We start from the raw sequence: 27,984 nt of genomic DNA, 5'->3' as shown, positions 1-27,984 counted from the left end.
TATGTTCATTATTTTTATTATTGGCAGTGATGGAATAAGTATTTTATTTTGATGTTGTATTTGATGATCTCTAAATCAGAGGTGTGTAAAAGTTATTGAGAGCAAATGAATGTTCTGTTCCATTAAGCTTTGTATGTTTTCTGTGCTTTTGTTCCCCTCCCCCTTCTCCCTCAGCCCCTCCAGCTGAGGCCCAGCACCTGGGCGATGAAGGCGTAGATGTCAGCATTTTCCTGGATGGCCTTTTTGGTGGGCTTGCCATCGCCGTGGCCGCTACGGGTGTCCACACGCACCATTAGCGGTTGCCGCTGAACAGGGTTGTGGCCCACGCCGTGCTGCAGCGCCGCCACAAACTTGAGCGTGTGTAAGGGCACCACGCGGTCATCATGATCCCCTGTCAGCAATAGCATGGCTGGGTATGGAGGGCCGTCGCATGAAGCAGGAGGAAGGTTGTGCAGAGGGGAGTACCTAGGGGACAGGATTAATAAAAGAGGTGAAACTTGAGGGGTTGTGGGTGGGATTGATAGTGAAGTCAAAGGAGAACAAGGGACAAAGAGCAAAAGAAGAAGTAAACAAATTCCAGATAACAAAAGACAATATATATATATATATATTAGCACCAACACAGGCATTGAAATACATGTGCAGTGACATATTAATGTTGAGACAGAAAACTGCTAATGTTCCTGTGGTAAAAGGATTAGAGGTGAGCAAAAGTACCATGTGGCTGTATGTACAGTGTGTCTGATGTGAGGGAACATGTACATTGTACTGAATGTAATGTAATTGAAGAGAATGATGAGGTGCTGATCTGACATTTAAAGATCAGAGCATCAAAGGGGCAACACAGCAACCACAATAAAAACATGCACACAGGCTAATGAATTGTTTATGTTTCAGAGTAACCAAGCAAATAATTGTCAGTGTGTGTGTGTGTGATGGAGAAAGAGGTAAAGAGTACTTGATGAGCCACTGGAACTCCTCAGGCTTGTCCGCACAGCCGTAGTCAGTGGTCCAGGCGTGGCCGATGGTGAACTTGTGGAACTTGAGCATGTCCATGACCCCAACTTTAGCGACAGCACAGCCAAACAGCTCCGGACGCTGGTTCACACATGCCGCTACGATGAAGAACATATGGACATTACAACATATTCTGTACATGTATATGTACACTGTATCCACCTACAAACCTTTAGAAACACTTAGCCTACTTAATCTGCTCTCCTTGTAACATAAACTTCTTTTAGTATTGTTGTTGTGAAATTAAATCGGTCTCTACCAAAACGGATTGCTTGCAGTTATACAATATGTGCTTCCAATTCCACTATTTGGTTTTGCCATTTAATACACACACATACACACACACACACACGCACGCACACACAAACTTGCATACACAGCATCATGTACACATACTCTATAGCTTACTGGTTCATATCAAATACAACACAAAATCAGAAAAAGTTGGGACGGTGTTTAAAATGCAAATAAAAACAGAATGTGACAATGTGATAATCTGAAAATCTCATAAACCCATATTTAGCTGACATATCTACAGTGTAATGTAGAATGTTACAATTTTTACTATTTCATGGAAAATATGTCCATTTTAAATTTGATACTAGCAACACGTTTCCACTACCTACATCACCGCTGAACTCGGGCCCAGTGTCTTTTACAGGGAAGACCCTGAATATTTCCGGAAAACAAAGCCAGGATTAATTCTGCACATATTTAAACCACATTTCTCCATAGAAGAAGAGTCCAGATGTTAAATGGTCTGTCTAGAGTTCAACTTGTCAAATTTGGTGCATCATGGAATGAAAAACATGATTGAGAAGAACCCAGACTGTTGAGCAGCTGAAAGGCATGGAACATTTCATCCTCAAAACTCAACTTTCTTCAGTTCCCAAACATTTACATAATGCTGTTTAATGAAGAGGTGAAGCAGCACAGCAGAAAACAAGCCCCTGTCCCAACTTTTTTCTGGATGTCACTAGCAAATAGGTAAGAACTTCTCTGTGGGGGCAGCGCTATGACCTTGGGTTCCTGCAGTTGATCAGGTCTAGGCTCAGCAATGTTATGTGCCCAAAGAATGAGGTCAGCTGACTCAGAATATACGGAATGACCAGTTTATTCCATCAATGGATTTTGTTCTTCCCTGATGGCATAGGCATATTCCAAAATGAAAATGCCAGGATTTATCCAGCTCAAATTGTGAAAGACATGGATTGAACCCCAGAGAGTCCAGACCTTAACCCCATTGAGATTCTTTGGGATGTGCTGGAGAAGACTGCACATGGTCCGAGTCTTCCACCATCAATACAAGATCTTGGTGAAAAATGAATGCAACGCTGGACGAAAATAAATGTTGTGACTTGTGACATTGCAGAAGCTTGTAGAAACCATACCACAGCAAATGCTTGCTTTAATCAAACCTTAAGACGGTCCAACAAAATTTTAGAGTGTTTGACCCTTTTTTGGCCAGTCGCTTTGGTAAAATTTACAAAATTAAGTTATTGTGCTCACACGAACTGCCATAAACTAAGCTTTCCAATGAGATGTACAGTATATCGAGGGTCAGTGTTGGGAAAGTTCACTTTCTACATGAACTAGTTCAGTTCATCGTTCACAAATTTTAAAATGAACTAGTTCAGTTCATAGTTCATAATTCCAAATTATGAACGACGTTCACAGCTCCAAAAAATGAACTAGTTCAGTTAATTTTTTCAATATGTTGCGACCTATACTCTTTCAAAATTGCTGCCACAGCCAGCAAATATTTCATTAGTTTAACATGAAATAGCCATTTTAGACAGGTTTTACGCACATTCTGCTATAATTGCTTGCCGCAGTTCTGACGGTAGCGGAAATTCAGACATGAAGCAAATGTATACGGTCTCCGTTTGTTCACATCTAAAGTAGAATTTCCATCAATTGGGCTTTGGATCGCTGGGCAGAAATGCGGCCGCGCTCAGAAGAGTGTAGTTTTTACACCGGGAGGAGGATAGCCTATCTTGCTGCATTAGCTGCAGCGTGAGAGATGGAACTATTCACTGACATAGGGCGCTTTATAAAGCTACACGTAATTGATCATCAAGTGCGATTTTTTCCGCGATTGCATGCATAGGCCTATAAGCTGTGGCGGCAACAATACGAAAACATAGGTCGACAGCAGGAAAAAATATGGTAGTATAGGCTACGGAAATATGAATTCAGACATACTGGCATAGACAAAGAAGCGCACGCAATGGTTGGGCAACAGTTTAGTGCTATTAACGGTGTGCTTTTTGCCTGAACCTAACGAAATTAAAAAAGAGTGAACATGACGTTCACAGACACCAGAATAAACGCGTTCACAGTGTCGTTCATCAGGCAGAAATACAGTTCGTTCAGTTCACGTTCACCAAAATTATGAACGAGTTCATGAACTTTCGTTCAATGAACGCGTTCAGGCACAACACTGTCGAGGGTATTACAAAAACTATCGCAAAGATAACCGCATCCAAAGTTGACATGGTGCTCCCGTCAAGATATGCCAGAATCACCTTTTTAAGCGGCATGGACAATGGGAATGACTGCTAATGTGTTGAATCTTCACAGTGTTTTTCCGTGAAATTTGTTCACGATATGAAACTGTAGACTGTATACTGTCGAATTGTGTGAAAACGTGAAATTCAACATTTTAACCCGGATGTTTGTTTATTGTGGATTTTTTCAAAATAGCATTGTGCGCAAAGCGACTGATTTTGCTTTAAAATAGTCAAATGTCTTTTTCAACATTTGATATGTTGTCTATGTACTTTTTGCAGACAAATATGGGTTTATGTTGATGTAGTATATGTTTTTTATTTGCATTTTACACAACTTCTGATTTGGGGGTCATACAAATATATCTCTTATCTTCATATGAAAGAAACACACACACACACACACACACACACACACACACACATACACACATACACACACACACACACACACACACACACACACACACACACACACACACACACACACACACACACACACACACACACACACACACACACACACACACTCCTGCTGGGCTTAGGCACCCACCCACGAGCAGTCCTCCGTTGGAGGCTCCATTGATGGCTATGCGGCTGGATGTGGTGTATCCCTCCTGGATCAGATACTCTGCAGCACACTGGAAGTCATCGAAGCAGTTCTGCTTGTTTCCAAGCGTGCCACCTACACACACACACACACACACACACACACACACACACACACTGAAGGACACAACACAACACAACGCAATACACTCTAATCTCCTTGTTGATCTGGAGTCAGCCGTCACTGCCCCTCTGTTGGCTTTCAACAGCAGGACTGAACACACAGCCACTGACAGCAGGTCTGCTGTTGTGACATAATTAGTTATCATGCCCCCAGAGTGTAGCGCTGTAGCTGCCTGGCTGTGTTAGCTGTTGGCTGCAGCCACTCTGTCCATTAGAAATCTGGCCATACAAATGAATGAGTGTGTCTCTGAGTCTGCACTGCTTTCTGTGTTTTCTGTGTCCGGGTGTAGGGGTGGGGGTGTAGTACCTTTGTGCCAGGTTTGGCCATACTCTCCCCCTCCACGGATGTTGGCCACAGCCACAATGCCACCCAGGTGTCTGATGAACAACAGGTATGATGAACTGTGAGGACAGAGAAGAGAAGGGTATAGTATCATAGTGGCTACAGAGTAATACTTCAGAAAATCTTTTTAATTACACCAATGTGAATGCAAACAATAAATGAATAAATCTCTCTCTGTCCCTCAGTTATACTCACCTGTAATATGGCTGAATGGAGTGATTAAAGCCTCCGTAACCATGGAGGAGGACAGGGTTTAGTCCATCCTTCTTGATACCACGGGCATGCACAAGGAACATGGGGATCTTTGTTCCATCTTTGCTAGGGTAGAACACCTAAAACACACATGTGCACACATGCACACAAACCAAACAAGCAAAATCTGATCAAGAAAATGCAACACACAGGAGCTGCAACACTTATTCTTCGTCATTATCTTACACCCTACACATAGCGGTGCCAGGTGCGATGCAACTGTCTTTGCTAGTGTTTGGCCAATGCAGTCATCATTGATAATCAAAGATTCAGAGCTGAAAGGATTGCATAGTTACCAAGACTAATCATAACAAGATTCCCCACTGGAACATGGCACTAGTTTCTGACTTCTCTGATTAAGCAATAAGAAAATCTAAATATATGTTTTGTACTATTTTATTGTAATTAATTGTGTGTGATGCCAATGAAACACTTGTTCAGACACGGAATAAATAATTTATTTTTAATAATTTATAATTGGCTTGGCTTGGCTTTATACCGCCCACCCACAGGGGTGTTGATGAAAAAGCAAGGTGTGATCGGGTGCATGATCACAAATTGCAATTTTGACACCACTGAAAAAAAAACACCACTGACGAAGAAGAACATGGTCAATATAGCTTTCCATGTGTGCCAGACATATTTATTTTGTCGACTACTTATGTCTACTGAAGATGTGACCGAACATTTGTTTATGTCTATGCATTCACTTTATGACAAATGTGATAGAACATTCAAGTGTTCGTTCAGTTTCACTGACATGCCTGTGGAAGCTCAAGTTCACCGTGAGTTCATTTACAATTTGCATAATGTGTGTGTATGAGGGGATAATGATGACTGTCACATGAAATCTGGTGAGCTAAGCTGTAAGAAAGACATGTCATCCCTATGGGGCTACATGCCTAAAGTTTCGTGAAGCCCGGTCTTTTAATGTCCTGGGAATCTACACTGGGCGCAATCAAGCATGAATGGAGTGAGAAATAGAAGTGCTTTTATCATCTAGAGAAACATGACCAAGGTCGATTTTAGATGAGTTGGTCGTCTTTTAGAAGTTTCATGGAAATAGTGTGGCTTTTAAGGAATTTGTTCATAGAGAACTTCTTTGCAATTGTGCGCAGACACATCTGAAAGTTTGATCCACCCATGTATACATATAGCCTAGGAACTGGGGTATAAATTAGCAAAATGATTTTTCCTAGTAATAAATGTTAAGCTTTAGTTAATTTGTGACAGTGTTAATGCAATGACTGCAGTACAATAAAAATACATTTGTCACTATGCTTGGTAACCCTATGCTTATATCCTGTAGCTAGTCGCTGTTACTGCTTTGCTGTTGGTGGTGTCGGGCTCACCTGTGAAGTCTGGTAGTCCTCCTGCTGGATGCCCTTCACCTCCACCCGTCTGAAGACTTGTGGCTCCAGAGAAGGCTGGCTCAGGTCACAGTGGAAGATTATCCCTAGGGAGAAAAGAGGAGTAGGCGAAGAGGAGTGGAGAGGCGAGGCCACACAGGTTCTGCAGAGCAGAGAGCTCCCATCCTGACTCACCACCCATGGAGGTCTACACAGTAAGTCTTTCCCATTCTTCTTGTCAACTTGCCCTCCATCCTCCAGTACTTTCAGACAAGGTTAGTGTGTGTTCATTAGCTGAGGAGTGTTGTAGTGTGAATGCATAGCAATTTTGGGATTAGCAGCTTTGTAGCCTTATTTGACAGCCTCATGGACGGAAAATGCTAGTATGAGGTTCAAGGATCTGTCATTAACAAAAAGAGGATCTCCTTTTAAGTGGAAGACCACTAAAGGGCAGCTGATGAGGGTCCATCTGGAAGGATTTGTTCTTTTCTGGATTTGAAATGTTGTCATTGTTTTTGGATATGGAGGATGGGGCAATTAGGAGAAGGAGGACAAGGATAAGTTTGTTGAAAAGCAGGAGTGGACAGTAATTTTGTTAAGTACATTTACCTAATCACTGTACTTATGTACACGTACGTGTTCAACTCATTGGCGGCCAGCCATTTTCAGTGCAGAGCACTCCATACTGCCAGACGTTATTCAGCATTTCGACTGTTTTTCCAAGATTCACTGAACAGTGAGCTTTATGACTGTAAACACCGAAACTACCAAAAGAAAGAGTAGACTCTCTTCTTTCATGAGAAAAAAAACGGTTTGTTTCTACCTTTTTCCGTTCTTTAGTAATCGGCAGTAGAACATACCCAGCTAGCACGCACACGTTGAACCAACGGTGAATCAACGTTATAGCTGCCGTTGATGCAATGTTGTTTACTGGAAATGAATGGGCTACTGTATGTGCGGCGCGGTGGCTTTTGCCGCGATAATGGACACGTAACGTGACGTTACGTGTCCATTATCGCGGCAAAAGCCACCGCGCCGCACATAGCCCATTCATTTCCTATGGAGAGCGGCAAGGCGTCGTTAACGCGTCCGCAATGCACCTTGGGAAGGCAGCGCGGTCATTTGAACAGAGGCGGTGCGTCAAGAAGTTGGGCTCTGCTGAACTTTATGCAAATGAAAGCGGTAAACGCGAGGCAGCTAGCCAATGAAAGTACGTCTTCGGTAAACAAGTGTTCTCCTTTGCTCTAGTCCTCCGGTCCGGAACCATAGCCTGCTAGAAATATTTGTTCCGCCTGCTAATCGTCTCGGTTTAATGAAAATATATACAGTAAGTTACACAGCGGCTAAGCCATTAAGTTTAGAACAAGTTTGCCACTGCACCCTATCAAAATGACCTTGTTGGCGACTTGAACCAAGACAGAAAGGTGCTTTGGAGGAACATGGTAATGATATTTGTGAGTATTTCAATAAAATATGTTAAAATTACTTGCACTGGCTAATAGTGTTACGTATTAAGTAGCTATCTTCACTTTAGTTTAGAAGAGAGGGTCTAGGCGTCTGCAAGCGTCTACGCGCCGCAATAATGGACACGTACCGTCAGTTAACTTTATGGTAATGAGCTATGACACGGTTCAGCGTCAACCAATCAGAATGTCAAACTTGCAGGATTGCTGCTTGTGGTTTGTTCGAATGTTTCACGTCATGGCTTTTGACGCCTGAATTCTTGCTTTTTAAAAATCGCTGCAGTTGCAAACAACCAGTCGTGGACTAACGTTGACGCAACAGCTATTTCAATGTTGAAATGTTTCTTGTCATAGGGGGGAATCCTTGTCTTTTGAACAAATGCAGGTGTAAGGCAGGCATAACACTTAATGAAACCGGAATTCTTGCTTTTTAAAAATCGCTGCAGTTGCAAACAACCAGTCGTGGCTAATGTCGACGCAACAGCTTTTTCAACGTTGAAATGTTTCTTGTCATGGGGGGGAATCCTTGTCTTACGAACAAGGCAGGCATAACACTGAATGAAACCTGAATTCTTGCTTTTTAAAAATTGCTGCAGTTGCATCAACGTTAGCCCACGACTGGTTGTTTGCAACAGCTTTTTCAACGTTGAAATGTTTCTTGTCATAGGGGGGAATCCAAATGCAGGTGTAAGGTAGGGTTACACTTAACTCATTCACTGCCATTGACGTCTTTAAACGTCAATTTAAATACTTACATTGACTGCCAATGACGTCTTTAGACGTCAATGACGTTTTTCAATGGGGAAGGCTCATGGGAGGGCTTGGGAACGATCTGGCAGAGCTTCACTAAAAATCAGGCCGGTAAATAGACTGTATTAGCGATCCGAACCGCTAGGTGACGCCAGTGCCATTTGGACAATTAGTATCCACCTGCAGAGCCACATGCAGAGACATACAGCAAACACCACCACCACAGATCGACCACAGTGGATCTAGCTTGAACACGGTCCAGCGAATAAATATGCTTACTTCTTACATCAAGGATGGAAAACACTTGAACGGTATGATACATTTACATTTGGATATTGCTATGGACTGTCAACGACTTTGCTAGTGGTAGCGACCATCAGAGTCTATAGCAACCTAAAAGAGACTGACGAGATAACAGTGCAACCGTGGTTGACATACTCACGAAACGTTAATGTTAAAAAGTTGATTTTCACAAAAAGATTGTTTTCTCCATTTTTTGGTCAAAAACAGGTGTTTTTAGCAAAACTAACATATGATGTATCAACGTTGATATTGGTTGACAGCGTTGAAGGTTGAACTGCAACGTTGAAACATCTTTTACTACTACGTCAACCACGACTGGTTGTTTGCAACTAGCAACGTTTTTCAATAACGCTACAATTGGGGTTTCATTAATAGCCTGCGTAACTTTGTGCAAATATTTCAGTCCAAAATATTAGACTCGGTGTGTACGGGCCTTCATTTGCATATTTAACACTCAGATGTCCGGGGGCCTTTCAGACACTAGGAGACAGTCTGCTACACCTTGACAGTTTTAAGTTTTTCATCCAACTAAAACCATCTAGGCCTATGCAAAAGTGTCATACAGTATGGTTATATTCTAGAAGACCTTAACAATAATGATATGTCAGTAAAGTGGGTAATGCAATTAGTTTTTATTATAATTCAGTGTAAATACAACTATATGTGACCCTGCAAAGCAAAATCAGTCACTTGTCGCACGATACTATTTTGAGAAAATCCACAATAAACAAACTTCCGGGTTAAAATGTTGAATTTCACATTTTCGCATAATTCGACATACAGTCTACAGCAGGGGTCTCAAACTCGCGGCCCGCGGGCCAATTGCGGCCCGCGAGATGATATTTTGCGGCCCCCGGCCTGAAGTCGAAGCTTAATGTTAGTGCGGCCCGCGCATGCATCTGGGCATTTTATATTAGTGGACTGGGCTCTATGGCTGCGCTACCATAGCTCAGGCTCGTGACAACAACACGAATTAGCAGTTGTTTACTTGCAACATGTTCCAGCCCGCAACTTTCTGTCAAAATAATAATGCCTAAGTCGCCCCTTGAGGGTATTTTTTATGCAATAAACGACACGGGTTAAAACAGACGGGAGGTACGGTGACAAGTCTCATTTGTAGCCTAGACTCCACCTGCTAGACATCAAGTGTTTCGATTCAAGCAACGTTTTCACGAACTAGCCCCCTCATTAAACTACACGCAGGAGACGTGCGGTTTGTAATGACGCGAAAGCGATGCATGCAGGACATAGTTTTGCACAAACTGAAGCAGAAATACATCAAATGTTGAAACAAAAAATCACGTTTCATGAGGTCTTGGGTCTGTTATTCACATATCTGATTCTGGAGTATGTCTGCCTTTTGGAGATTATGATCGATCGTAATTGACAGTGATCTGGGTGCGTCTGTGAAGGTGCGTCTTTTGAGTGAACGACAGTGTTTTCTAGGGCTACCATGCTTCGACCCTCTGCCCAACATAATGGAGGTGCCAGTGGTAATTGAGATTATAGTGTCCTGGACCCCGTACAGACAGCTGAAAAACTACAAAGTCACTTGACAGGCACTGATTTGACCAGGCTACTTCATTGTATACAAAAACGTTGTGTTAGTAGCCTAGTAGGCGTAGCCATAGTTAACTGTTGTTACATTTTACTGTTTTGCTGTTAATTTCTTATGTAGGGGAAAGGACAAAAAAAGTAAAGTAAAACTGCTCAAATATGTTCAACATTCAGTATTTACTGAGAGGTGCATAATTCGAGGTAGTTGTCATCCAGACATCATATGCTGATTAGATAGGTAGGCTATACAGTATACGGGGGGGGGGGGCAACCTATGCGGCCCCCCAACCAGTTGATGTTGGTTACAGTGGCCCCCAGCTCATTTGAGTTTGAGACCCCTGGTCTACAGTTTCATGTCATGAATTCATTTCACGGAAAAACATACGTTTTGACTGTTCAACCTGGTGAAGATTCAACAGATTCAGCAGTCATTCCCGTTGTCCACGCCGCTTAAAAAGTTGATTTCTCCTCTTCTGGCATATTGTGACTGGAGAACCATGTCAACTTTGGATGCGTTTATCTTAGCGATAGTTTCTGTAATACCTTCGATATACATATCGTTGGAAAGCTTAGTTTATGGCCGTTCATGTGAGCACAATAACTTAATTTTGTAGATTGACCAAAGCAACTGGTTTTGCTTTGCAGGGTCACATATAACAAATGACTGATGTCTTCAAGCCTTGTAAAAAAACACACTATAAATACATATAAGACTTTTGAAGTTTGAACCTTGAAAGCAAAGATGTTGGCTACATAAAAGAAAGAAGAACTTTCAAAAATGTTTTGACGTTTTACTACAAATTTGAAAAAAGTCAGACTAAATGAAGTGGTTCACAAGCGGTTCTTTCAAATGCAAGTCAACTTGAATGGGCTGCTGCAGGCGAGAGGATTAGCCCTAACACTAGGATTTTCTTTTACTGTTTTTACGGTAACACTTTATAATAACTACACACAATTTATCATCAGTTAAGCATTTTTTCACAAAGTAATGATTGTTCATAGTGAATAAGCCTATTTCTATTATGTATAAATTGTTGCTAATACTTAATTTCTGGCAATAACATTTTGTTAGTGAAGTACTATTACCATAACAGTTGTTACATACATATGCACTAATGATTAGTAAGGATGTGAATACATGTTTTATAAACCACTTCCTAATACTACAATTCATGATTAACTCAGGACATACAAGTGGTTAGTTAATGATATTTTGTGACCTCATCTAAAGTGAGGACTTTTTATGCCTTGCTACACATTTGCAAATAAGTTGTAAAGACTACATTCACATTCATTCATTAAGCTGACATCCAGAGCGACTTACACATTCAGAATTTGAGTCTAATACTGCTTGATTTGGACCGAATTATGGGGTATGTTTCAACCAACACAGGGAAAAATGACTCTGCACTCATTTGGATAGACATAACCAATCAGAGCAACAAAATAGCTTACCGTGAACCCTGAATCAAAACATCAAAACATGTTTACCTCCGCCAAGGAGGTTATGTTTTCATCGGGGTTTGTTTGTTGTTTTATTTGTTTGTCTGTCTGTCTGTTTGTTCGCAAGATAACTCAAAAAGTTATGGATGGATTTCGATGAAATTTTCACCTTCTGGATGCAGGAGATGTGTTCGCTTGGTGGGGGTTTGTGCACTCTCTGAGTGGTTTTCTAGTTCTCACTGATTTAGTTTTGTTTAATTATTGCACTTGTCTATAGGTTCATTACGTGTCAAATCAGACAAAATCCAATAAAATGGTTGCTGCACCATCTCAGATTTTGCTACATTTGTCTACCTAATATTTAGGTCCCAAAACTAAAATCTGTGAAATATTTTTGTAAAATTCCAATGTTTTCATTTTCCACTTTCTCTAGTGGCTTAAATGTTGTTTATCATTCCAAGCTTCTTGTATGTCTTTTAGATAGTCAGCTCGCTAGTTTTAGTCCAAAATGGCTCCTTGTTGAAGTGGTCAGGAGTCAGCAAAGCTTAGGCATCATCCTCCTGACTCATAAATAATGAGTCACTTATTTAAACCTACTGCCAACATTGCATAACTGTTTATGGCATGACAAAAAAGAAGACACTCGTATCAAAACTGGGTAAACAGGGAGATAAAACATTCTCTCAATATTCAGGTGTATGTCACATTAATAGGAATATTAGAACCTCAAAAACCTAACACACCGGTGTAATGACATTTAACATAGTTATCTTTCTAAAGTAATAGCATGTGTTTTTTTTTACTATACCTGGCGTGGTGAAGGAGGTGAACTTATAGAAAAAGTCGGAGTGCTTCTTCTTACAGCTGATGCCCACCACTGTGCCCACATCAAGTGGCAGGTCTCGGATCAGCTTGCCTGAGGACAATTCTCTCAGCTGTGGAACATCCTTTACATCACGCACATAGTTAATCAGGAGATGGTGCTGGTTTACACAGGTCGATAAATCTGGGAAGAAGAGACAGGCCGGCAAGCAGGCAGGTGCACATAAAAATGTACAAATAAAAATTGAGCCTCAATATTTAACCTTAAACATAGGCATACAAATAGTAATACAACAGTATTGTCATTCCCTAATGTTCACATGCATAAGTCAATACTGTGGAATTACTATTTATGTGTAAACACATTAGATCATAAGCCATAGAGATAGTACATTTTGCTGATAAAGCACTGCAGAGCCTACAGTACATTACAGTCCCAAATCACAAACAGTGGATTAGCTAAGGGCAGTGAACTACAGTAAACGCTTTCCCAAATAGCATTTTTTTTTAACCAATAATATTTTCCAAAACAGCACCAAACCTCATCAGTAGCTTGCTCAGGGTCCGTACACATAAAATGAAGCAGTTAGCGAACCCCATCCCTGGTCTAAGATGTAAAGCTATGCTAGGTGAACGATTCAGCTATTACAGGTTTGTTTACCATCAGATTAAAGGTTAAAGGTGAACATCTTGCATTGTGTACCTTTAAAATCAAGTTTTGTGTATTTGAAAAGTTTTGGCACCAATTTCAATTTTTACAGCAGACATATTGATTCAAAATATCGGTTATCGGTCTCCTTGATTAGTAATAATTGGTATCGTCATCGCCACTATAAAGAAGCATTTTACATGATTTTCATATTGACTTACGTTTGTTTTTAATAATGACTTAACGATCATCACAATTTGACTTGTTTTTCTTTTTCATTTCCTACCCTGAACATGGGCAAAATGCACCATTTAGATCTATTGAGAAATATGTTTTGTATAAAGTAACCACAGGTGGCACTAAAATCACAGAATCACCGATATTGCAGGGGTGGGGACAAAACATATCGATCTCAATGGTGCATTTTGTTCATGTTTGGGTGGAAAATGAAAAAGAAAGATTAGCATAAGACAAGTCAAATTGGTGATTTTAAAAGGAAGAGGTAATGGAGAATAAAGAAAAAAATATAAAAAAAACATCTTTGTATATTTCCACAAGGTGTTAGGGTGCTCTGAATATGAGATCCAAAATTATTTTTCAAACTTGTGAGGTCTGCTGTTCAGTCCCTGGTGGAATTTCTTCTCTCTTCATTGCTTTTTCTGAGAGTGCTTCTACTGATCTCAATAAGAGAAAAAAAAAATCATGTTGAGTAAAGTGTCTCATGCTTTATGCCTAAACAGAGCCGAGCCAAGAACCCCAATAACATTTTGATCAACTTTGAGGGACTGTTATGCAGGATCACCGGACCACTTGTGGTGATTTTACTGCATACTATTCCTATTTATGCACCAGCCTGAGAATTTGAGTCTCCTACATATTTCAGTTCTTGAGCAATGAGCTTGTGAACTTTGACAAAAATAGAGGCAAAACAAAATTGACACCCCTCTCTCCCCGTAATAATGCCTGTGTAACTAGGAAAGTATTGACCTTAGTCTTCTTGGTAACATACCGGTAGGTACACATTGTATTTTTTTCAGATTTTTTTGAGGCGCAACTGCATGCGCTCTGGTTGAACTGACGTGGAATGACCCACAGGCTAGTACAAGGGCAGCAGGAGGTGTCCGCTCGAAAACAACAAACTGAACTCTGCTAATCAGTCAATCGCTAACTAAGTCACTCGTCAATCACACAACACAACTTAAGCCTACCTTACACTGACAAGATTTGGGAAAGATTCTGTAAAGATTGTAGTCTTTTAACTAATGCCCCTCATTCAAGCTTTACTAAAAAGACTACAATCTTTCAAGAATCTTTCCCAAATCTTGTTAGTGTAAGGTAGTCTTTAATCACACGTAATTTACTTTACATTACATTACATTACATTTGGCTTTTTAACCAAAGCGACTTACAACATGATAAAACATTTAAGCTTTTTAAGATTATTTTTTTGGGCTTTTTATGCCTTTAATGGACAGGACAGTAGAGAGAATGACAGGAAGCGAGTGGGAGAGAGAGTCGGGGCGGGATCCGGAAAGGACCACGGGGCGGGAATCGAACCCGGGTCGCCGGCGTACGGTGCAGGTGCCCCAGCCAGTTGCGCCACTGCCGGGGCCAAAACATTTAAGCTTTTAAGAGCAACAAATGAAAAACCACAATAAGTGCATCAATGAGTGTAATAAGTGCATCAATGAGTGCAATTGTCTGTAGTAGTGATTCTACTCTGATTCTAGTTATTAAACGTCCTAGAACCCCTTATTCTAATCCTTCCCCTTATCAATAGCTAACCTATCTGAACTCCTAAATATTCCCCCCTGGACACATCAAAACTGATTGACACATTCTATGACACAGGAGGGAGAGGGAGACACAAACACTCTTGCGCGCACACACACACTAGCAGCTTTTATCGATGGTAAACGGCCGAGCACAGGCTTAACTGATCTGGAGATCTTAAGGGCGTTTTCACACTTGGTCCCTTTCAGCCATCTAAACGAACTCAGATCGATGACTCAGCATTTTTTGCGCATATGTGAACACTCCAACCGTACCCAGACCGCTTTAAAACGAACCGAACTGAGACCACCTCGGGAGGTGGTCTCAGTATGGTTCGCTAAAAAGTCAGCGGTACAGTTCGCCTCATCCAGGCATTGTGAACACAAAGCGCACCGGGTTCCCTTCGCCTTTTTGCACTGTGGTTTAACCCTCTCCGTTTGCTGTAGCTTGGTCTCGTGACCGTACCCAGGATTCAGTGCACTAAACAATATCCATTGATAGACAGTGTAGATAGTCTCTGCTCTGTTTTCCATGGAGGTTGCACAATTAAATTACTGTATATTTTTCTATTAAATGGCATAAAATAATTAAGCCTTCCAACAGGTTGAGGCGGGGCTTTGCTACCAACGTTATCGAGTTTCAGTTTATGTCGTCAGTTTATGTTGTTTACAAGCCTGATATTTAGTTAAGCTCTGCCAGATCTTTCCCAAACCCTCCCATGAGCCCTCCTAGTTGAAAAACGTAATTGAGGTCTATAGACGTTAAATAATTAAATAGCCTTCCAACAGTTTGATGCGGAGCTTGCCACCGATTAGTTTTGGTTTCTGTCGCGCAAATGCGCACTTGCATGCATGCATTCAATGAACACTCACCTAGTTGTATTGTTCTATGATTAATCACATCAAATTAGCAAGTATTTCCTCCTGATGGCAGAAACGTTTGTTTTCGTTGCTACAGCAACCTGTCAGATCTGTTGTCTACTTATGTGATCCAGTCTGAACAGAGCCATATCCGATTTGGACACTTGCCAAGGCAGTGTGAACAGTCAGCCCTAAAAATAGCTTGGATAGTCCTTCAACCAATCAGACCAACGATCCGGAACGTCTTTTGGATAAGCTTGTGCAAATGTCACACAGTTGATCTGTGATTCTTTGATATGGAAATAAAGTTTATGGACAGAGCTGTGCAGAATGTAAATATGATTATTTCATGTAAATTCAACATTAATTTCTTTGCGAACTATCTACCACAGCAACTAGCATCCAACATCATTGGAAAGCTTAGGTTGTGCTCTTTCACATGCTATGCACTGCAATCCCTTGAATGGTTGTAAATCTGCGCTCGTGTGGTCTTTTGCAGCTCACCTAGGACGTCTTTGGGGTGCTCAGGGATGAGGGTGCTCCAGTGGGTGGGGTCTGGCTTCTGCAGGTCGATGTTGATGAGCCGGTAGCGCGGCGCCTCCAGGTTGGTGCGGAAGGTGAAGACGCTGCCCTCGTTGGTGGTGTACAAGTACTGCGCCTCAAAGTTATCCACCAGCTTAACCCATGGCAGCATCCCTGTTTGAGAGACGAGTAGATATTACAGTATGCCATACTATAGTAGACAGTGCAGAATTCACAGGAAGGTATTGTATAGGATAAAAGTATAACAGTATTGTTGCCATTATCAAGGATGCCTGAAGCATTTGTATGTAGTAAACAGCAAATTCTGTCATGAGTTACAGTGCCAGACACAGCAATGGAACCATTACTAAACATCTGAAATATAGATAATACACAAATAGATACTAACCCGTAATTCCATTGGGAAATTGCTGCAGGTCACAGTACCATAGCCGGTTGACTTGATCACAGCCCACAGTGATGGACAGAAGAGCATAGCGTCCATCATCAGAAACCTATGGAGAGACAGAGACAGATAAAGGTATATATAGGTAAACAGATTAATTGAAGAGAGTGGTGACAAGCACGAAATGATGGTATGTGATGATGTGGGGCTATTTTAATTCCAAAGGCCAAGGGAACTTTATCAGGGTGCCTGGATCCAAGAAATAACTGCCATTTAAAAAATAAAAAATAAATAAAAATCTGCCTGGCTCTATTGGAATTTTAACATAGGCGTTCCAATACTTCACTGTATGTTAAGGAAAACATTTATTTATTTACAATACATTATTCTTTCACAAAGAAAATTGATGTCCTTAAAGGTTGGATATTTCCTCATTATTCTTATTTAAGGCATTAAGATCAATTTCCAAAAGATGGTTTTATATTCCTCTTTATAGTCAACTACCGTAATTTCCGGACTATTAGCCGCGGCTTATACATTGATTTTGCAAATTTTTTTCAGTTATGGGGGGCAGTTAATATGCTGTTAATATGGTTTTGTTTCTTTTAACTTGCTTAAAACACTGTCCTGCGGCTTATACACAATGAGGCTTATATGCGGGAAATTACTGTATAGCATGTGTTCCAATACTTATGGAGAGCACTGTATATATATTTACATAGGCTACCGGAAGCACTAGAAGCAGGCGTTGCACACACTGACATGAAATACTTATCCTATTGCAAAACAACAGTCATTCTTAATGTATTTAATCGCCAGACTTTCACATAACTTATTACCAAATAAAGACTTTGTATCACTTTTTATGACCCTGTGAAAACCCTGAATTAACATGGAGGTTGGTGGTTTTAATTTCACTGTAGGCCTAAGGCTTCTTTAACCAAAATAAGCAGATGTCTCACCTCTACTGTACTGCACCACTTTGGGTTGTTAGGAAACTCTGCCACCAGGACATCCTCAGACTGTCTGGAACCTATCACATGGTAGTAGAGCTTCTGGTTGAGGTTTGATGTTGTCTCTGTGCCTGTGGAGTTGCCATTAACAAGGAACAGAAATATAGTCGATTAATATTATTGCATTGTGCTTTTCAAACCTATAACGATCAATTCCTTTTTTTTCATTTTTGTAACTCAATTTACTACTGTACATTATATCTAGATGGCATGTAAATGTCAACCCAACATCCATGCATACACATTCACAAACACCTTCACAACAACATTCACAACAACATTATGCACAAACACCTTCACAACACCCCACTTCCTTTTTTGTTCACCTTCTCCCCCACACACTCATGCTTACAGAGATAAACAGTATATTTGACAAGGCATACCATCTGCCTTTCCATCCTGAGGAGGGTAGCAGTTGTAAAAGACGCCCTTTGCATCATGAGTCCAGGCCAGGCAGCTGAACTTGACCCTCTCCAGCACGTCGGGCAGTGGGCTCCGGTCGTCCACCTTGATGAAGCGCACCGTCACCCAGTCGGAGCCGCTGGTGCTCAGGCCGTACGCAAAGTACTCGCACTCTTCAGAGAGGCTCCACACTGCAGCAGAGAGGGATGAGTGAGTTTGGGTAAAACAGAGAACAAGTATGAATGTGTTCAGAGACACAAGACAGACATGGTGGGTGCGCACTACATCGGCCTACTAAAAGACTAATTTACCTTCTTTGAAAGCAAGAAAGAAGAATGAAATATTAAAACAGGTAGGGGGAGAAAGAGACAGATTAGGTCTCCTATTTTATCTGGCACTTGCAAAGCTGAGTCTCTAGGCTTAGACCATCAATGTGTTATGGAGTCTGTCAGTTGTGTTTTGTGACATCATGTGAAGTTCAAGAGGAGAGCTCACTCTTTAGGGCCACAGTTCCATCTTCAGAGAGGGTGTTTGGGTCGAAGAACACTGTGGCAGTACCGTCCAGAGAGTCCTGCACATACAGCACATCCTGGTTCTGCAGGCCCTGGTTGTGGAAGTAGAAGTACCTGGAATGGGGGACAGTATGACTGTTAAAGCAGACATAGAACTAACTTTTTGCCCTGGCAAAGGAGATTTGTTGATCATGAGGAAAGCAAAGTGAAGGAATAAACATTCTTTAAGTATGGAAACATAAGCCGTTTTCAGACAGGTTTTTACGCACATTTTGCGATAATTGCTTACCCCATTTCTGACGGTAGCGGACATTCAGCCATGAAGCATATAGGCGCAATGTACAGTATACGGCCACCTGTTGTTCACATCTAATGCAGAATTTCCGTCAATTGGGCTTCCGTCAATTGTCGCTGGGCAGATCATGACGCCTAAAGGCCCGATCACATTACAGGTGGCATGCGCTATGAAACCCATTAATTTCAATGGGTTGAGAGCGCAAAAACGGGTCTGCCGCTGTGCTCAGCAAAGCGCAGCGCCGGTGGCATTCTGCCGCTTTGCCGCTGTTGCGCGTACCGCGGTCAAAGTTGAAATATGTTGAACTTTGACCGCGGCGCGCTGTAAGTGAATGGTCTTTTGCGCGGAGCCCAGCAGTAACCATAGAAATAGGAGCGGTAACAGCAACAAAAATCGTAGAACGTTATCTCAACCAAGAGCAACCTAGCGGTGAGCGCAGCGCATGCCGCCTGTAATGTGATCGGGCCTTAATAAATGTGGCCGCGCTATCAGCTGTGCATGCGAGTGTAGTTTTCACACCGGGAGCAGCCTTGCTGCATTACCGTAGGTTACGACGGTAACTATGGATCTGTGAGACCGAGGGATGACCGTCACCATCCCTTTTTAGGCCGTAGTGACAGTCAGAGTGAGGTCGAAACAGATAGAGAGATGTAGGCTAACTGTTCAGTGATATCGGGCACTTTAAATACACGTAATACTTCCCTTGATCATCACTGACAAGTGCAGATTTTTTCCGCGATTGCTGTTCACATAGCAGCTGTGGCGGCAAACATGACTACGTCGGCAGCAGGAAAAGTTCCGATAGTAGATATGCGGACATATGCATTCAGACAGCACAACGGAAAAAAAAACTACCGTAAAATGTCCGTGAACATTGCGTAAATACATGTCTGTCTGAAAGCGGCTATATTGTACACTGTGTCTACCTGTATGGAATAACTAGGCTGGTAAGGAAGGCTGGCTCTGTTGTGGGAGCTGATCTGGAGTGCATCACTTCAGTATCAGACAAAAGGACACTGAACAAGCTACACCGCATCCTGGACAATGACTGTCATCCACTCTACAGCACTATCATACAGCAGAAGAGCTTGATCAGCTGGAGACTACGCTCCATGACATGCACAACAGACAGACTGAGGAAGTCATTTGTACCCAGGGCCATACAGCTGTACAATGCTTCACTGAAGGGAAAAGGAGAGTTGGACTTCTATGCATAGCATATCTGCACCTCCACCCTCTTATACACTTACATGTTATGGCTCACATGTCTACCCTCTTTTTGTCCATATATTTGACCAATGACTAATGTCTGCACCCATATCTAACTATCCTTGCACTGCTGCTATAACTCTTATATTATTACTATGTTAGGTTTATTTTAATTGTCCATATATTTATACTAGTACTGTTATTATTATTACTATGCTTACATTTTGTACTGTACATATTTATTGCTGGTCACTAGAATGTAATCTTGCACTGTTGCATTTACTATGCTTACATTTTGTACTGTACATATTTATTGCTGGTCACTAGAATTTAATCTTGCACTGTTGCACTGTTGGACTTATTTGCACTACCAACTTGACACACACCTCATACTGGATCACAGTACCAATCCTCAGTACATTCATGCACATCTTATCTATAGTATTTTACTGCTCCTTTAGTCATGTTGATTTGCTGATTTGCTTTATATTTTCCCATTTACATTGTATTGTATGTTGTGTGTGCTGGGACCTTGAATATCCCCTTGGGGATCAATAAAGTATCTATCTATCTATCTATCTATCTATCTAACTATGCACATCTAAGCAGATCTAGATCAGTATTGGACATCTTACTGTAAATGGGACTATTGCTGCGTTCGAGGGCAATGGGATGTGGGACTTACTCCTACCTGAAGTGTACTAGCTCCTCCTACTTTAAAGCGTTCCAGGTAATTGAAATGGAATGTAAACAAAAGCATGGACGCACTGGGTAATATTGGCTGACACGCATACGCACCCTCTAACTAAAACATCTTCACCAACTGTTCTGGAGCCGAAAAAAGCGCTGCATATCGCTATGTAGGGTAACTGGGTATAATTTGACCCATACAGTATATTGAAATTCTAACAGGTAATAATGACAACATTTCACGCCATAATATGAAAAAACAAGCTCTACCGCCCAAAGGTACTACAGCATGCTGGGAAGTGCAAAGCCCTCTCACCCAACTCCCCATCTCCCACGTACTCCCCCATCCCATCACTTACCGGTTCCCTCTCTTGTAAGGGCAGCTGTATTTGGGGTAGTCGTAAAGTTCAGTGAGACGCTGGTGGAACTGCGTTCGCACGTCACAATTCTCCAGGAAAGGCATGGTCAGTTGATTCTGTGCCTCCACAAAAGCCTAAAGGTAGAGAGAGAGAGGTTATGGGGCAGCATATAAAGACTGGGAAGCCTGCAATTGTGAAATTGCACTGAACAAAACTATTATTTGGTGAAGGGCATACTGTATAAGAAGCAACAATAAGATTTCAGATTGAAGCTGGTCATAGACATCAGGCACCTACCGTAATTTCCCGACTATTAGCCGCGGCTTATACTGTACATTGATTTTGCAAAATGTCTTCCGCTACAGCTCTAGGTGACGTTATCAATCGTTAAAGACAATCAAAGCTAACGTTGACAGGGTAAGCCCCATGTGATTTTACCGGCACTGGGTGACCCTCAAGGATGGAGTCAAATATAGCCGCTAGCGGCAATGGCGGGCCCGAGCACCTGCGGTGCGGACCCGTGACATTTTGGAATCTAAGAAAGCAACACGTACTTGTTGGTGGGCATGGGCATGAGCAACACACATGCCCACCTAATTTGGTTAATTTTCATCAATGTATGTGTCAACCACAACAGACAACAGGCTAGGTGGCGCTATAGAGTCCCTAAGCCACACCCTAGGCCAGAGCTCTGTCTCTGACTAGCGGCAGCAATAACACACAAGCCTACCTAATTGTCGTGAATGTATGTGTCAACCATAATAGACAATGTGCTAGGTGGAGCTATATAGTCCCTAAGCTTCACCCTAGGCCAGAGCTCTATCCCTGACTAGCGGTAGCAATAACACACATGCCCACCAAATTTGATTAATTTTCGTGAATGTATGTGTCAACCACAACAGACAATACGCTAGGTGGCGCTATAGAGTCCCTAAGCCTAAGCCAGAGCTGTCTCTGACTAGCGATAGCAATAACACACAAGTCCACCAAATTTGGTTAATTTTCTTGAATGCTTGTGTCAACCGCTACAGATAATGTGCTGCTGGGTGGCACTATAGAGTCCCAAATCCACACCTTAGGCCAGAGCTCTGTCTCTGACTAGCAGAGGCAATTCCACATGTAGCTGCCAAATTACATCCAATTTATAACCTTTTTTCTGCCTATAACACCAACTTCCTGTTTCTTAATAAGACGCCATAATTCAAACCTTCGCCATTTCAATATACTTTGAAAATTAAAAAATCTGGTCGCAATTCCTCTTGAGCAACCCCTCAAGATCATTTTAGTGCTAATATGGCATGATTTCGATAAACCGTGGAGGAGAAGTGTTTCATAATATATGATGTGCAAAAATCATAATCATAATCATAACTCAAATTCTTCTAAGATTCACTATATAGTTTAAATGTAAAACTTGTTTAGATTAATACAACACACATGCCTACCAAATTTGGTTCATTTCCATGCATGTATGTGTCAACCACAACAGACTACACGCTAGGTGGCGCTATATAGTCCCTGAGCCACGCCCTAGGCCAGAGCTCTGTCGCCAAATTTCCAGAGTTTTAGAGCATGTCAAGTTGGTGAAAAAGGGCAAAACGTGGCCCAGAAGAAATAATCTGAGCAAAAATAATATAGGGCCTTGCACCTCGGTGGCGCTATAGAGTCCCTGAGCCACACCCTAGGCCAGAGGTCTGTCTCTCAGTAGAGTTATCAATTCCACAGGTAGCTGCCAAATTTCAAGAGTTTTAGAGCATGCCAAGTTGGTGAAAAAGGGCAAAACGTTTCCGGTATGAGGATTCCACTATACATATAGCTGCAAGCGGCGATGCGGGCCCTCGCACCTACGGTCCGGACCCGTGACATTTCAGAATCTAACAAAGCATCATGTGTGTTTGTCTAATGTATATCTGATGCGTTTTCTACATTGGAAGCACTTGCTCACCGCTTGTCGGGTGTGATGTTTCACATTGATGGCAGTCAAATGACATTACACCACTGACATGTAGGCTAGGGTACGATGATATGCTTCCAAGCTATTCATTTATGACATACAGTGTTGGGAAGGTTACTTTAGAAATGTAATGTGTTACAGTTACAAGTTACCCTGTTTAAAATGTAATAGTAGTGTAACTATTTGAATTACTTTTTCTGAGTAACGTAACTAATTACTTTTGATTACTTTTTGATTACTTTTCGGATTTTTTAATAATATATATAGTCCCCAAATCCATGCAAAGATTTCGCCCTTGGTCTACAGGCTGCCGAGCAGTTCTGTACAAGCGCAGCAAGGACATTCAATACATGAATTAGCATCACATTTTTTGTGAGGATAATATAATGATAATCATAACATGTTTACAGGCAGGCATGTAGGCCTACGCCGATGGCGCTGTAGACGTGATAGAGCCTATCAGAAGGTCTCGTATCAAACTATGGCTGTTGTATTTTTACATACAATATTCTTTGCAAGGTTTTGCTGACAATATTAAGATGTAATTCAAATTGTAATTTTGAAAAATTTCAAAAGTACCTGTAATTGAATTACAATTTTTTCTACAGTAACTGTAATATATTACTGTTACATTTATTTTGTAATTAAATTACGTATCTCAATTACATGTAATGCGTTACTCCCCAACACTGCATACCTTAACAAAAGGACCATAGTAAGGATCGTTGCCTCTTCTGCACCTTCCCTGCTGTAGTGCAGTTCGTCCAGGGAGCAGAGCACGCAGAACAACTATGGTCACTCTATTCTATATGAATTCCCGAATTATGATCAATAAACAGAGCACGGCAGAACATCTACAGTCAGTCTATTCTATATGACTATACATTTTCTGTGAAGACATGTAAAGGTTGCCACAAATCACCCATGGATTAAAGTGAAAAAAACTCATCTGACTGAAAAAAAATTGTCCAAAAAAAAAAAATTTGACACACGCAAGTGAGGCAAATCAAAGGGCCTTAGCGTAGACCTCCATAAAATAGGGCCATACAGACTAATTGTACCCTCCGTTTACAAGTAACACATTTTAAAGTAGGCCTAGCTATTCAATACTGCACACTGTTGCTTATTAAGAGTGCTCCGAGGGCCGGCCATAGCCCGTTGGCCAAATAGGGGGTTGGGGGTTTACATAACAGTATTTAATCAATTTTATTAGAAACTTTATTAAATACTGTTATGTAAATGCATAAATTCTGTGCACTTTCAGTCAGAGATTAGGGCCAGCATTATGCCTAAAATGCATGTATGTCTCCAAAACATTGAAAACAATTAAAACTCACAGCCATTGGTTAACCGTCAGATAGGCCTCTGTTATTGAGGATTTTGAATAATTGATTTGAAATGTAATATGCTAAAGAATTCTGATGTTTTCTGATGTCAGGATATAATTTGGTGTAACTTTACTTAGTGTGATTAGGTGACATGTTGTTTAATTAAAGGTGGATGTCACTTTAAGACGTTTTAGTTGTTGGGTAAGAGCGTGATGCACGGCAGAAATGTTAGGAGTTCCACGGTATTTCTGACCGTGTTGGTCGTGTCAATTGTATGAGAACTGTGCTGTTTGTTACAATAAACATTCAAGAATATTAACTGGAAGACAAGACGTTTTTAAAAGAACACGCGTCAGTCATAGGACTCCTATTATATTTCGTTTATTGGAAACGGACCTACGACTTTCTCTTTGAAGAAGACAAATTAGGCGAACTGTATAGACATAGCCTAAGCTACTGGATCCTTTTGAATTGTATAAATTAACCTTGTTGGCTTATTATAATTATTTTTAGAGAAATTAGCAGTTAAACTAAACAGTAGGATAGACTAATGTGGCGTGGCGCAGACACACACTTTTCCGTTGTCTGTCTCTGCGTTTCGGGCGCACCCGACTCTATTAATAATGACCGAAAGTAGGCTATATCCATGTTCTTTTTGACTATTCATCTTTAAGCTCCCCAACACTGCCGACCTCTAAGTAGTCTAATTTGATGAGATCGGGGAACTAGCGAGTGCGGACAAGAAGTCATCGCAAACAACGCAGAACTTTACGCAGTTAGTGCGTGGATGTCCTGAAGCTATTCTATAGCTTACTATTACAACTGGCGAAACTACTGTTTATTTTCATTCTACGTTTATGAAGAATAATTAGCCCAAATCATAGTCTAATTAAACCGAAAAAACGACAGCTTTCCTGAACTTCTGCAAAGCTTGTTTAACCTACAAAAGCCTAATAGGCTATGTTAAGCATGCGGCTCCAAAGTAGGCTATAAATCAAGACTGTTCTTTCATCTGTTTCAATTGGCCTTTCTCTCGTTTATTATTGTATCATTATGATGATGATGATGATATTATTAGTAGTAGCAGCCTAATAGTGGCAGTAGCCTAATGTTCATCAACGCAGTTGCACGAACGCATTTATTTATTTATTTTGCGCACAACGAAGATTTTAACATAGGCTAAAACACAGGCCTATCACAAAGCAGGGTTCAAGGTTCAACAAGAGGTGTAACCATCACTGCAGCTTGCAAGGGAGATCGCGCAGCGCCCCGCAGCGCCCTCCCACCCCCCCCCCCCCCACCAATATTTTCTCCCCGTATCTGCATCAATCTCATGATTGACCTCTAGCGCCTCCGGTTGACGGAAATCCGTCATATGACGGAAAACTTTAATCCATGATCACCTTTATTACATGGTTGCATAAATGTTGCTAAAAATGAAAATATATGTCCTTTTTCTTGACTTTTCATATGCCATTGCCTAAATGTTATGTCAGCTGACAGTTGGACGCGGCTGAAAATGCAAATGCATTTGACAGAGGGTAGATGTAGTTTGCTAGTGACATAATATTAGCTTTCAGTGTTTTACGATGTCTTACGCTGAAATTACACGTAATTAAAGTGTTTAATTCATTCCAGTTCTCCCCATATGTGCCACAGTAGCGTCGCGATCGTTGCAAACAACCAAGGCCAGGGAGAGGGTAGGCCTACTTCACCACAACTCAGCTCAGCAGACATCTCCGATGTTTTCTCCATTTTTTGGTCAAAAACAGGTGTTTTTGTTGAAAGCAACCATTCTACTACCTATTACAAAAGAACGGAAAAGGTAGAAAGAAACATATTTTTCCTGATGAAAGAAGAGAGTTATTTCTGGTAGTGTCAGTGTTTACATTATAGAATTCACTATTCTGTCGGTCTTGGAAAATCAGTCAAAATGCTGTAAAACGCTTGGCAGTATGGGGCTCTTATGGGGCGATAATTCAATCCTCATGTTATTCTCCCATAGGAAAATGTTCAAGATACCAGATCTCTTTACAGTAGGCTATATGGGCAAAGATGGTAGCTTTTTTGTAGGCAAACTTCAGAGGTATATTAGCAACTGCACCCGAGATCTGCCCACAAAGATGCGTTTCACATTTGTTTCAGATCGTTAAAATTGTTAAACGGTTTTGAGCTCCAGTAGAGAAAATGGCATGAATTCATTAGTTAAACTGTGTACAGGCTGGATATGCAGATACGAGGAACACCGTTTTCACCTTGGTTTCTTCACTATCTGGGTCCTCTAGCCAGGCATATGGATCAGAGATTTTGACTCCATGATAGTCATCCACCTGAACAATGAAGCAGAAATGAGTTATTAGCAATTAGGTATACAGCCTATGTGAGGCCACACACACATTTTCCTATAGGCTTAGGCTATACTTATATCAAATAAGCCCAAACCTCCAGAAATTCCATGCCTATGCTTTGAGAGCTTTATTTCTTTTTGTATTAAAAGAGGTTAGGCTGCTTTTATCAAGAATTCAGGAGAACTCTAGATGAGCTGGTAAGTAGGCCTAAAGGGGAACACTTAACCACAGGCTACATACAAAGACTGCTGACATTCCTGTCCTCGTATGACCTCAACATACTACACACCCGTCAAACACATCACACGGTGAAGTAGCCTATGCAACTTGACAACGACACCTACCTTCTCCTCGTCGCGTCTTGCAGTGGGATATTGGAATGCCATTATCCTACAGCTGTCTGTCTGATTTGTCAGGAGTTTATTTTAGTCTGAGTGCGGCCCTGTAATGAAAGTGAAATTAAAAATGCGCTTCCTGTATCTACCATCGAGTCTCCTCCTCCACCGGCCCGGCGACAATAAGGACCGAAAGCTGTCATCTTTACCCATATGGAAGATCCGGGTGTTAATTGAAGTTAACAAGTCGCTTTGCAAGTTGGCTCTGGTGTGGCAAAAAGTGTGCGGTTGACCATTTGACAGCTAGGTCTAATTTATACACGATGAAACTCCTATATAAGTTAACAAAATGCACAGCAGTGAACTTACTGAAGCGCAGGAATACACATTGTTTTCCAAATCGTACGTACTGGGTGGAAGATACAGTTCTTAAGGGTACATGGAAGAGACGAGAATATGTATCACGTCGAATGCCACTTTACCATTTGGAGTCTGTGGTCAGGTCGCCATTGCCCAGTATCCGACTTGGAGAGGTTTCATCACCCCGGGATCTATGGAGACTCTCGACGTACAAACAGCACTGTTACACTACCTCCACTGATTCAAGACCTGCCGGTCAAGATGGGGTTGAAAGTGAAGACAACGCAACGAAGACTGGTAAAACCCTCAAGCCAGTACCATTGGAAGACATCCGAAGATTACTGCGCCTGGGACACCCGGAGCGATGGCGCCTGTTGAGTATGTAGTTTAGATGTACTACTGTAGGCTAATTTCAGGTCATGACATGG

At 41.4% G+C, this 27,984-nt stretch overlaps 2 protein-coding genes across 2 annotated transcripts in view; one reads left to right on the top strand and one right to left on the bottom strand.

The window, feature by feature from the left end:
* LOC134072868 (prolyl endopeptidase-like) lies at positions 1–27,815 on the bottom strand. The gene is made up of 16 exons (XM_062529738.1): positions 27,679–27,815; positions 27,206–27,303; positions 26,769–26,843; positions 21,232–21,365; positions 18,662–18,792; positions 18,148–18,357; positions 17,714–17,835; positions 16,755–16,860; positions 16,328–16,519; positions 12,528–12,725; positions 6,207–6,310; positions 4,798–4,934; positions 4,567–4,661; positions 4,081–4,212; positions 959–1,115; positions 1–465 (listed from the first exon to the last, which is right to left on the bottom strand). The coding sequence occupies exons 2-16, from the start codon at positions 27,245–27,247 to the stop codon at positions 171–173; spliced, it is 2,130 nt and encodes a 709-aa protein (XP_062385722.1). The 5' UTR covers positions 27,248–27,303; positions 27,679–27,815; the 3' UTR covers positions 1–170.
* Positions 27,392–27,984, top strand: part of LOC134072867 (ATP-binding cassette sub-family B member 10, mitochondrial-like) — a 42,265-nt gene continuing 41,672 nt past the window's right edge. Inside the window, exon 1 of the mRNA XM_062529737.1 lies at positions 27,392–27,934. Within this exon, the coding sequence (XP_062385721.1) occupies positions 27,520–27,934 (415 nt within the window). The 5' untranslated portion in view covers positions 27,392–27,519. The remainder of the gene's footprint in view (positions 27,935–27,984) is intronic.

Source organism: Sardina pilchardus, chromosome 24, assembly GCF_963854185.1.
Source record: "Sardina pilchardus chromosome 24, fSarPil1.1, whole genome shotgun sequence".
NCBI lineage: Eukaryota > Metazoa > Chordata > Actinopteri > Clupeiformes > Clupeidae > Sardina > Sardina pilchardus.
This window is presented reverse-complemented; position numbering and strand designations above follow the sequence as displayed.

Bases quoted from the DNA above. Each gene is read 5' to 3' on its own strand.
- LOC134072868 (XM_062529738.1), bottom strand. From the start codon at position 27,247: ATGGCATTCCAATATCCCACTGCAAGACGCGACGAGGAGAAG. The intron at 17,836-18,147 runs GTATGCCTTGTC...GCAACTCCACAG, and splicing joins TCAGGATGGAAAGGCAGATG to GCACAGAGACAACATCAAAC. The intron at 466-958 runs GTACTCTTTACC...CCTGTCCCCTAG, and splicing joins GAGTTCCAGTGGCTCATCAA to GTACTCCCCTCTGCACAACC.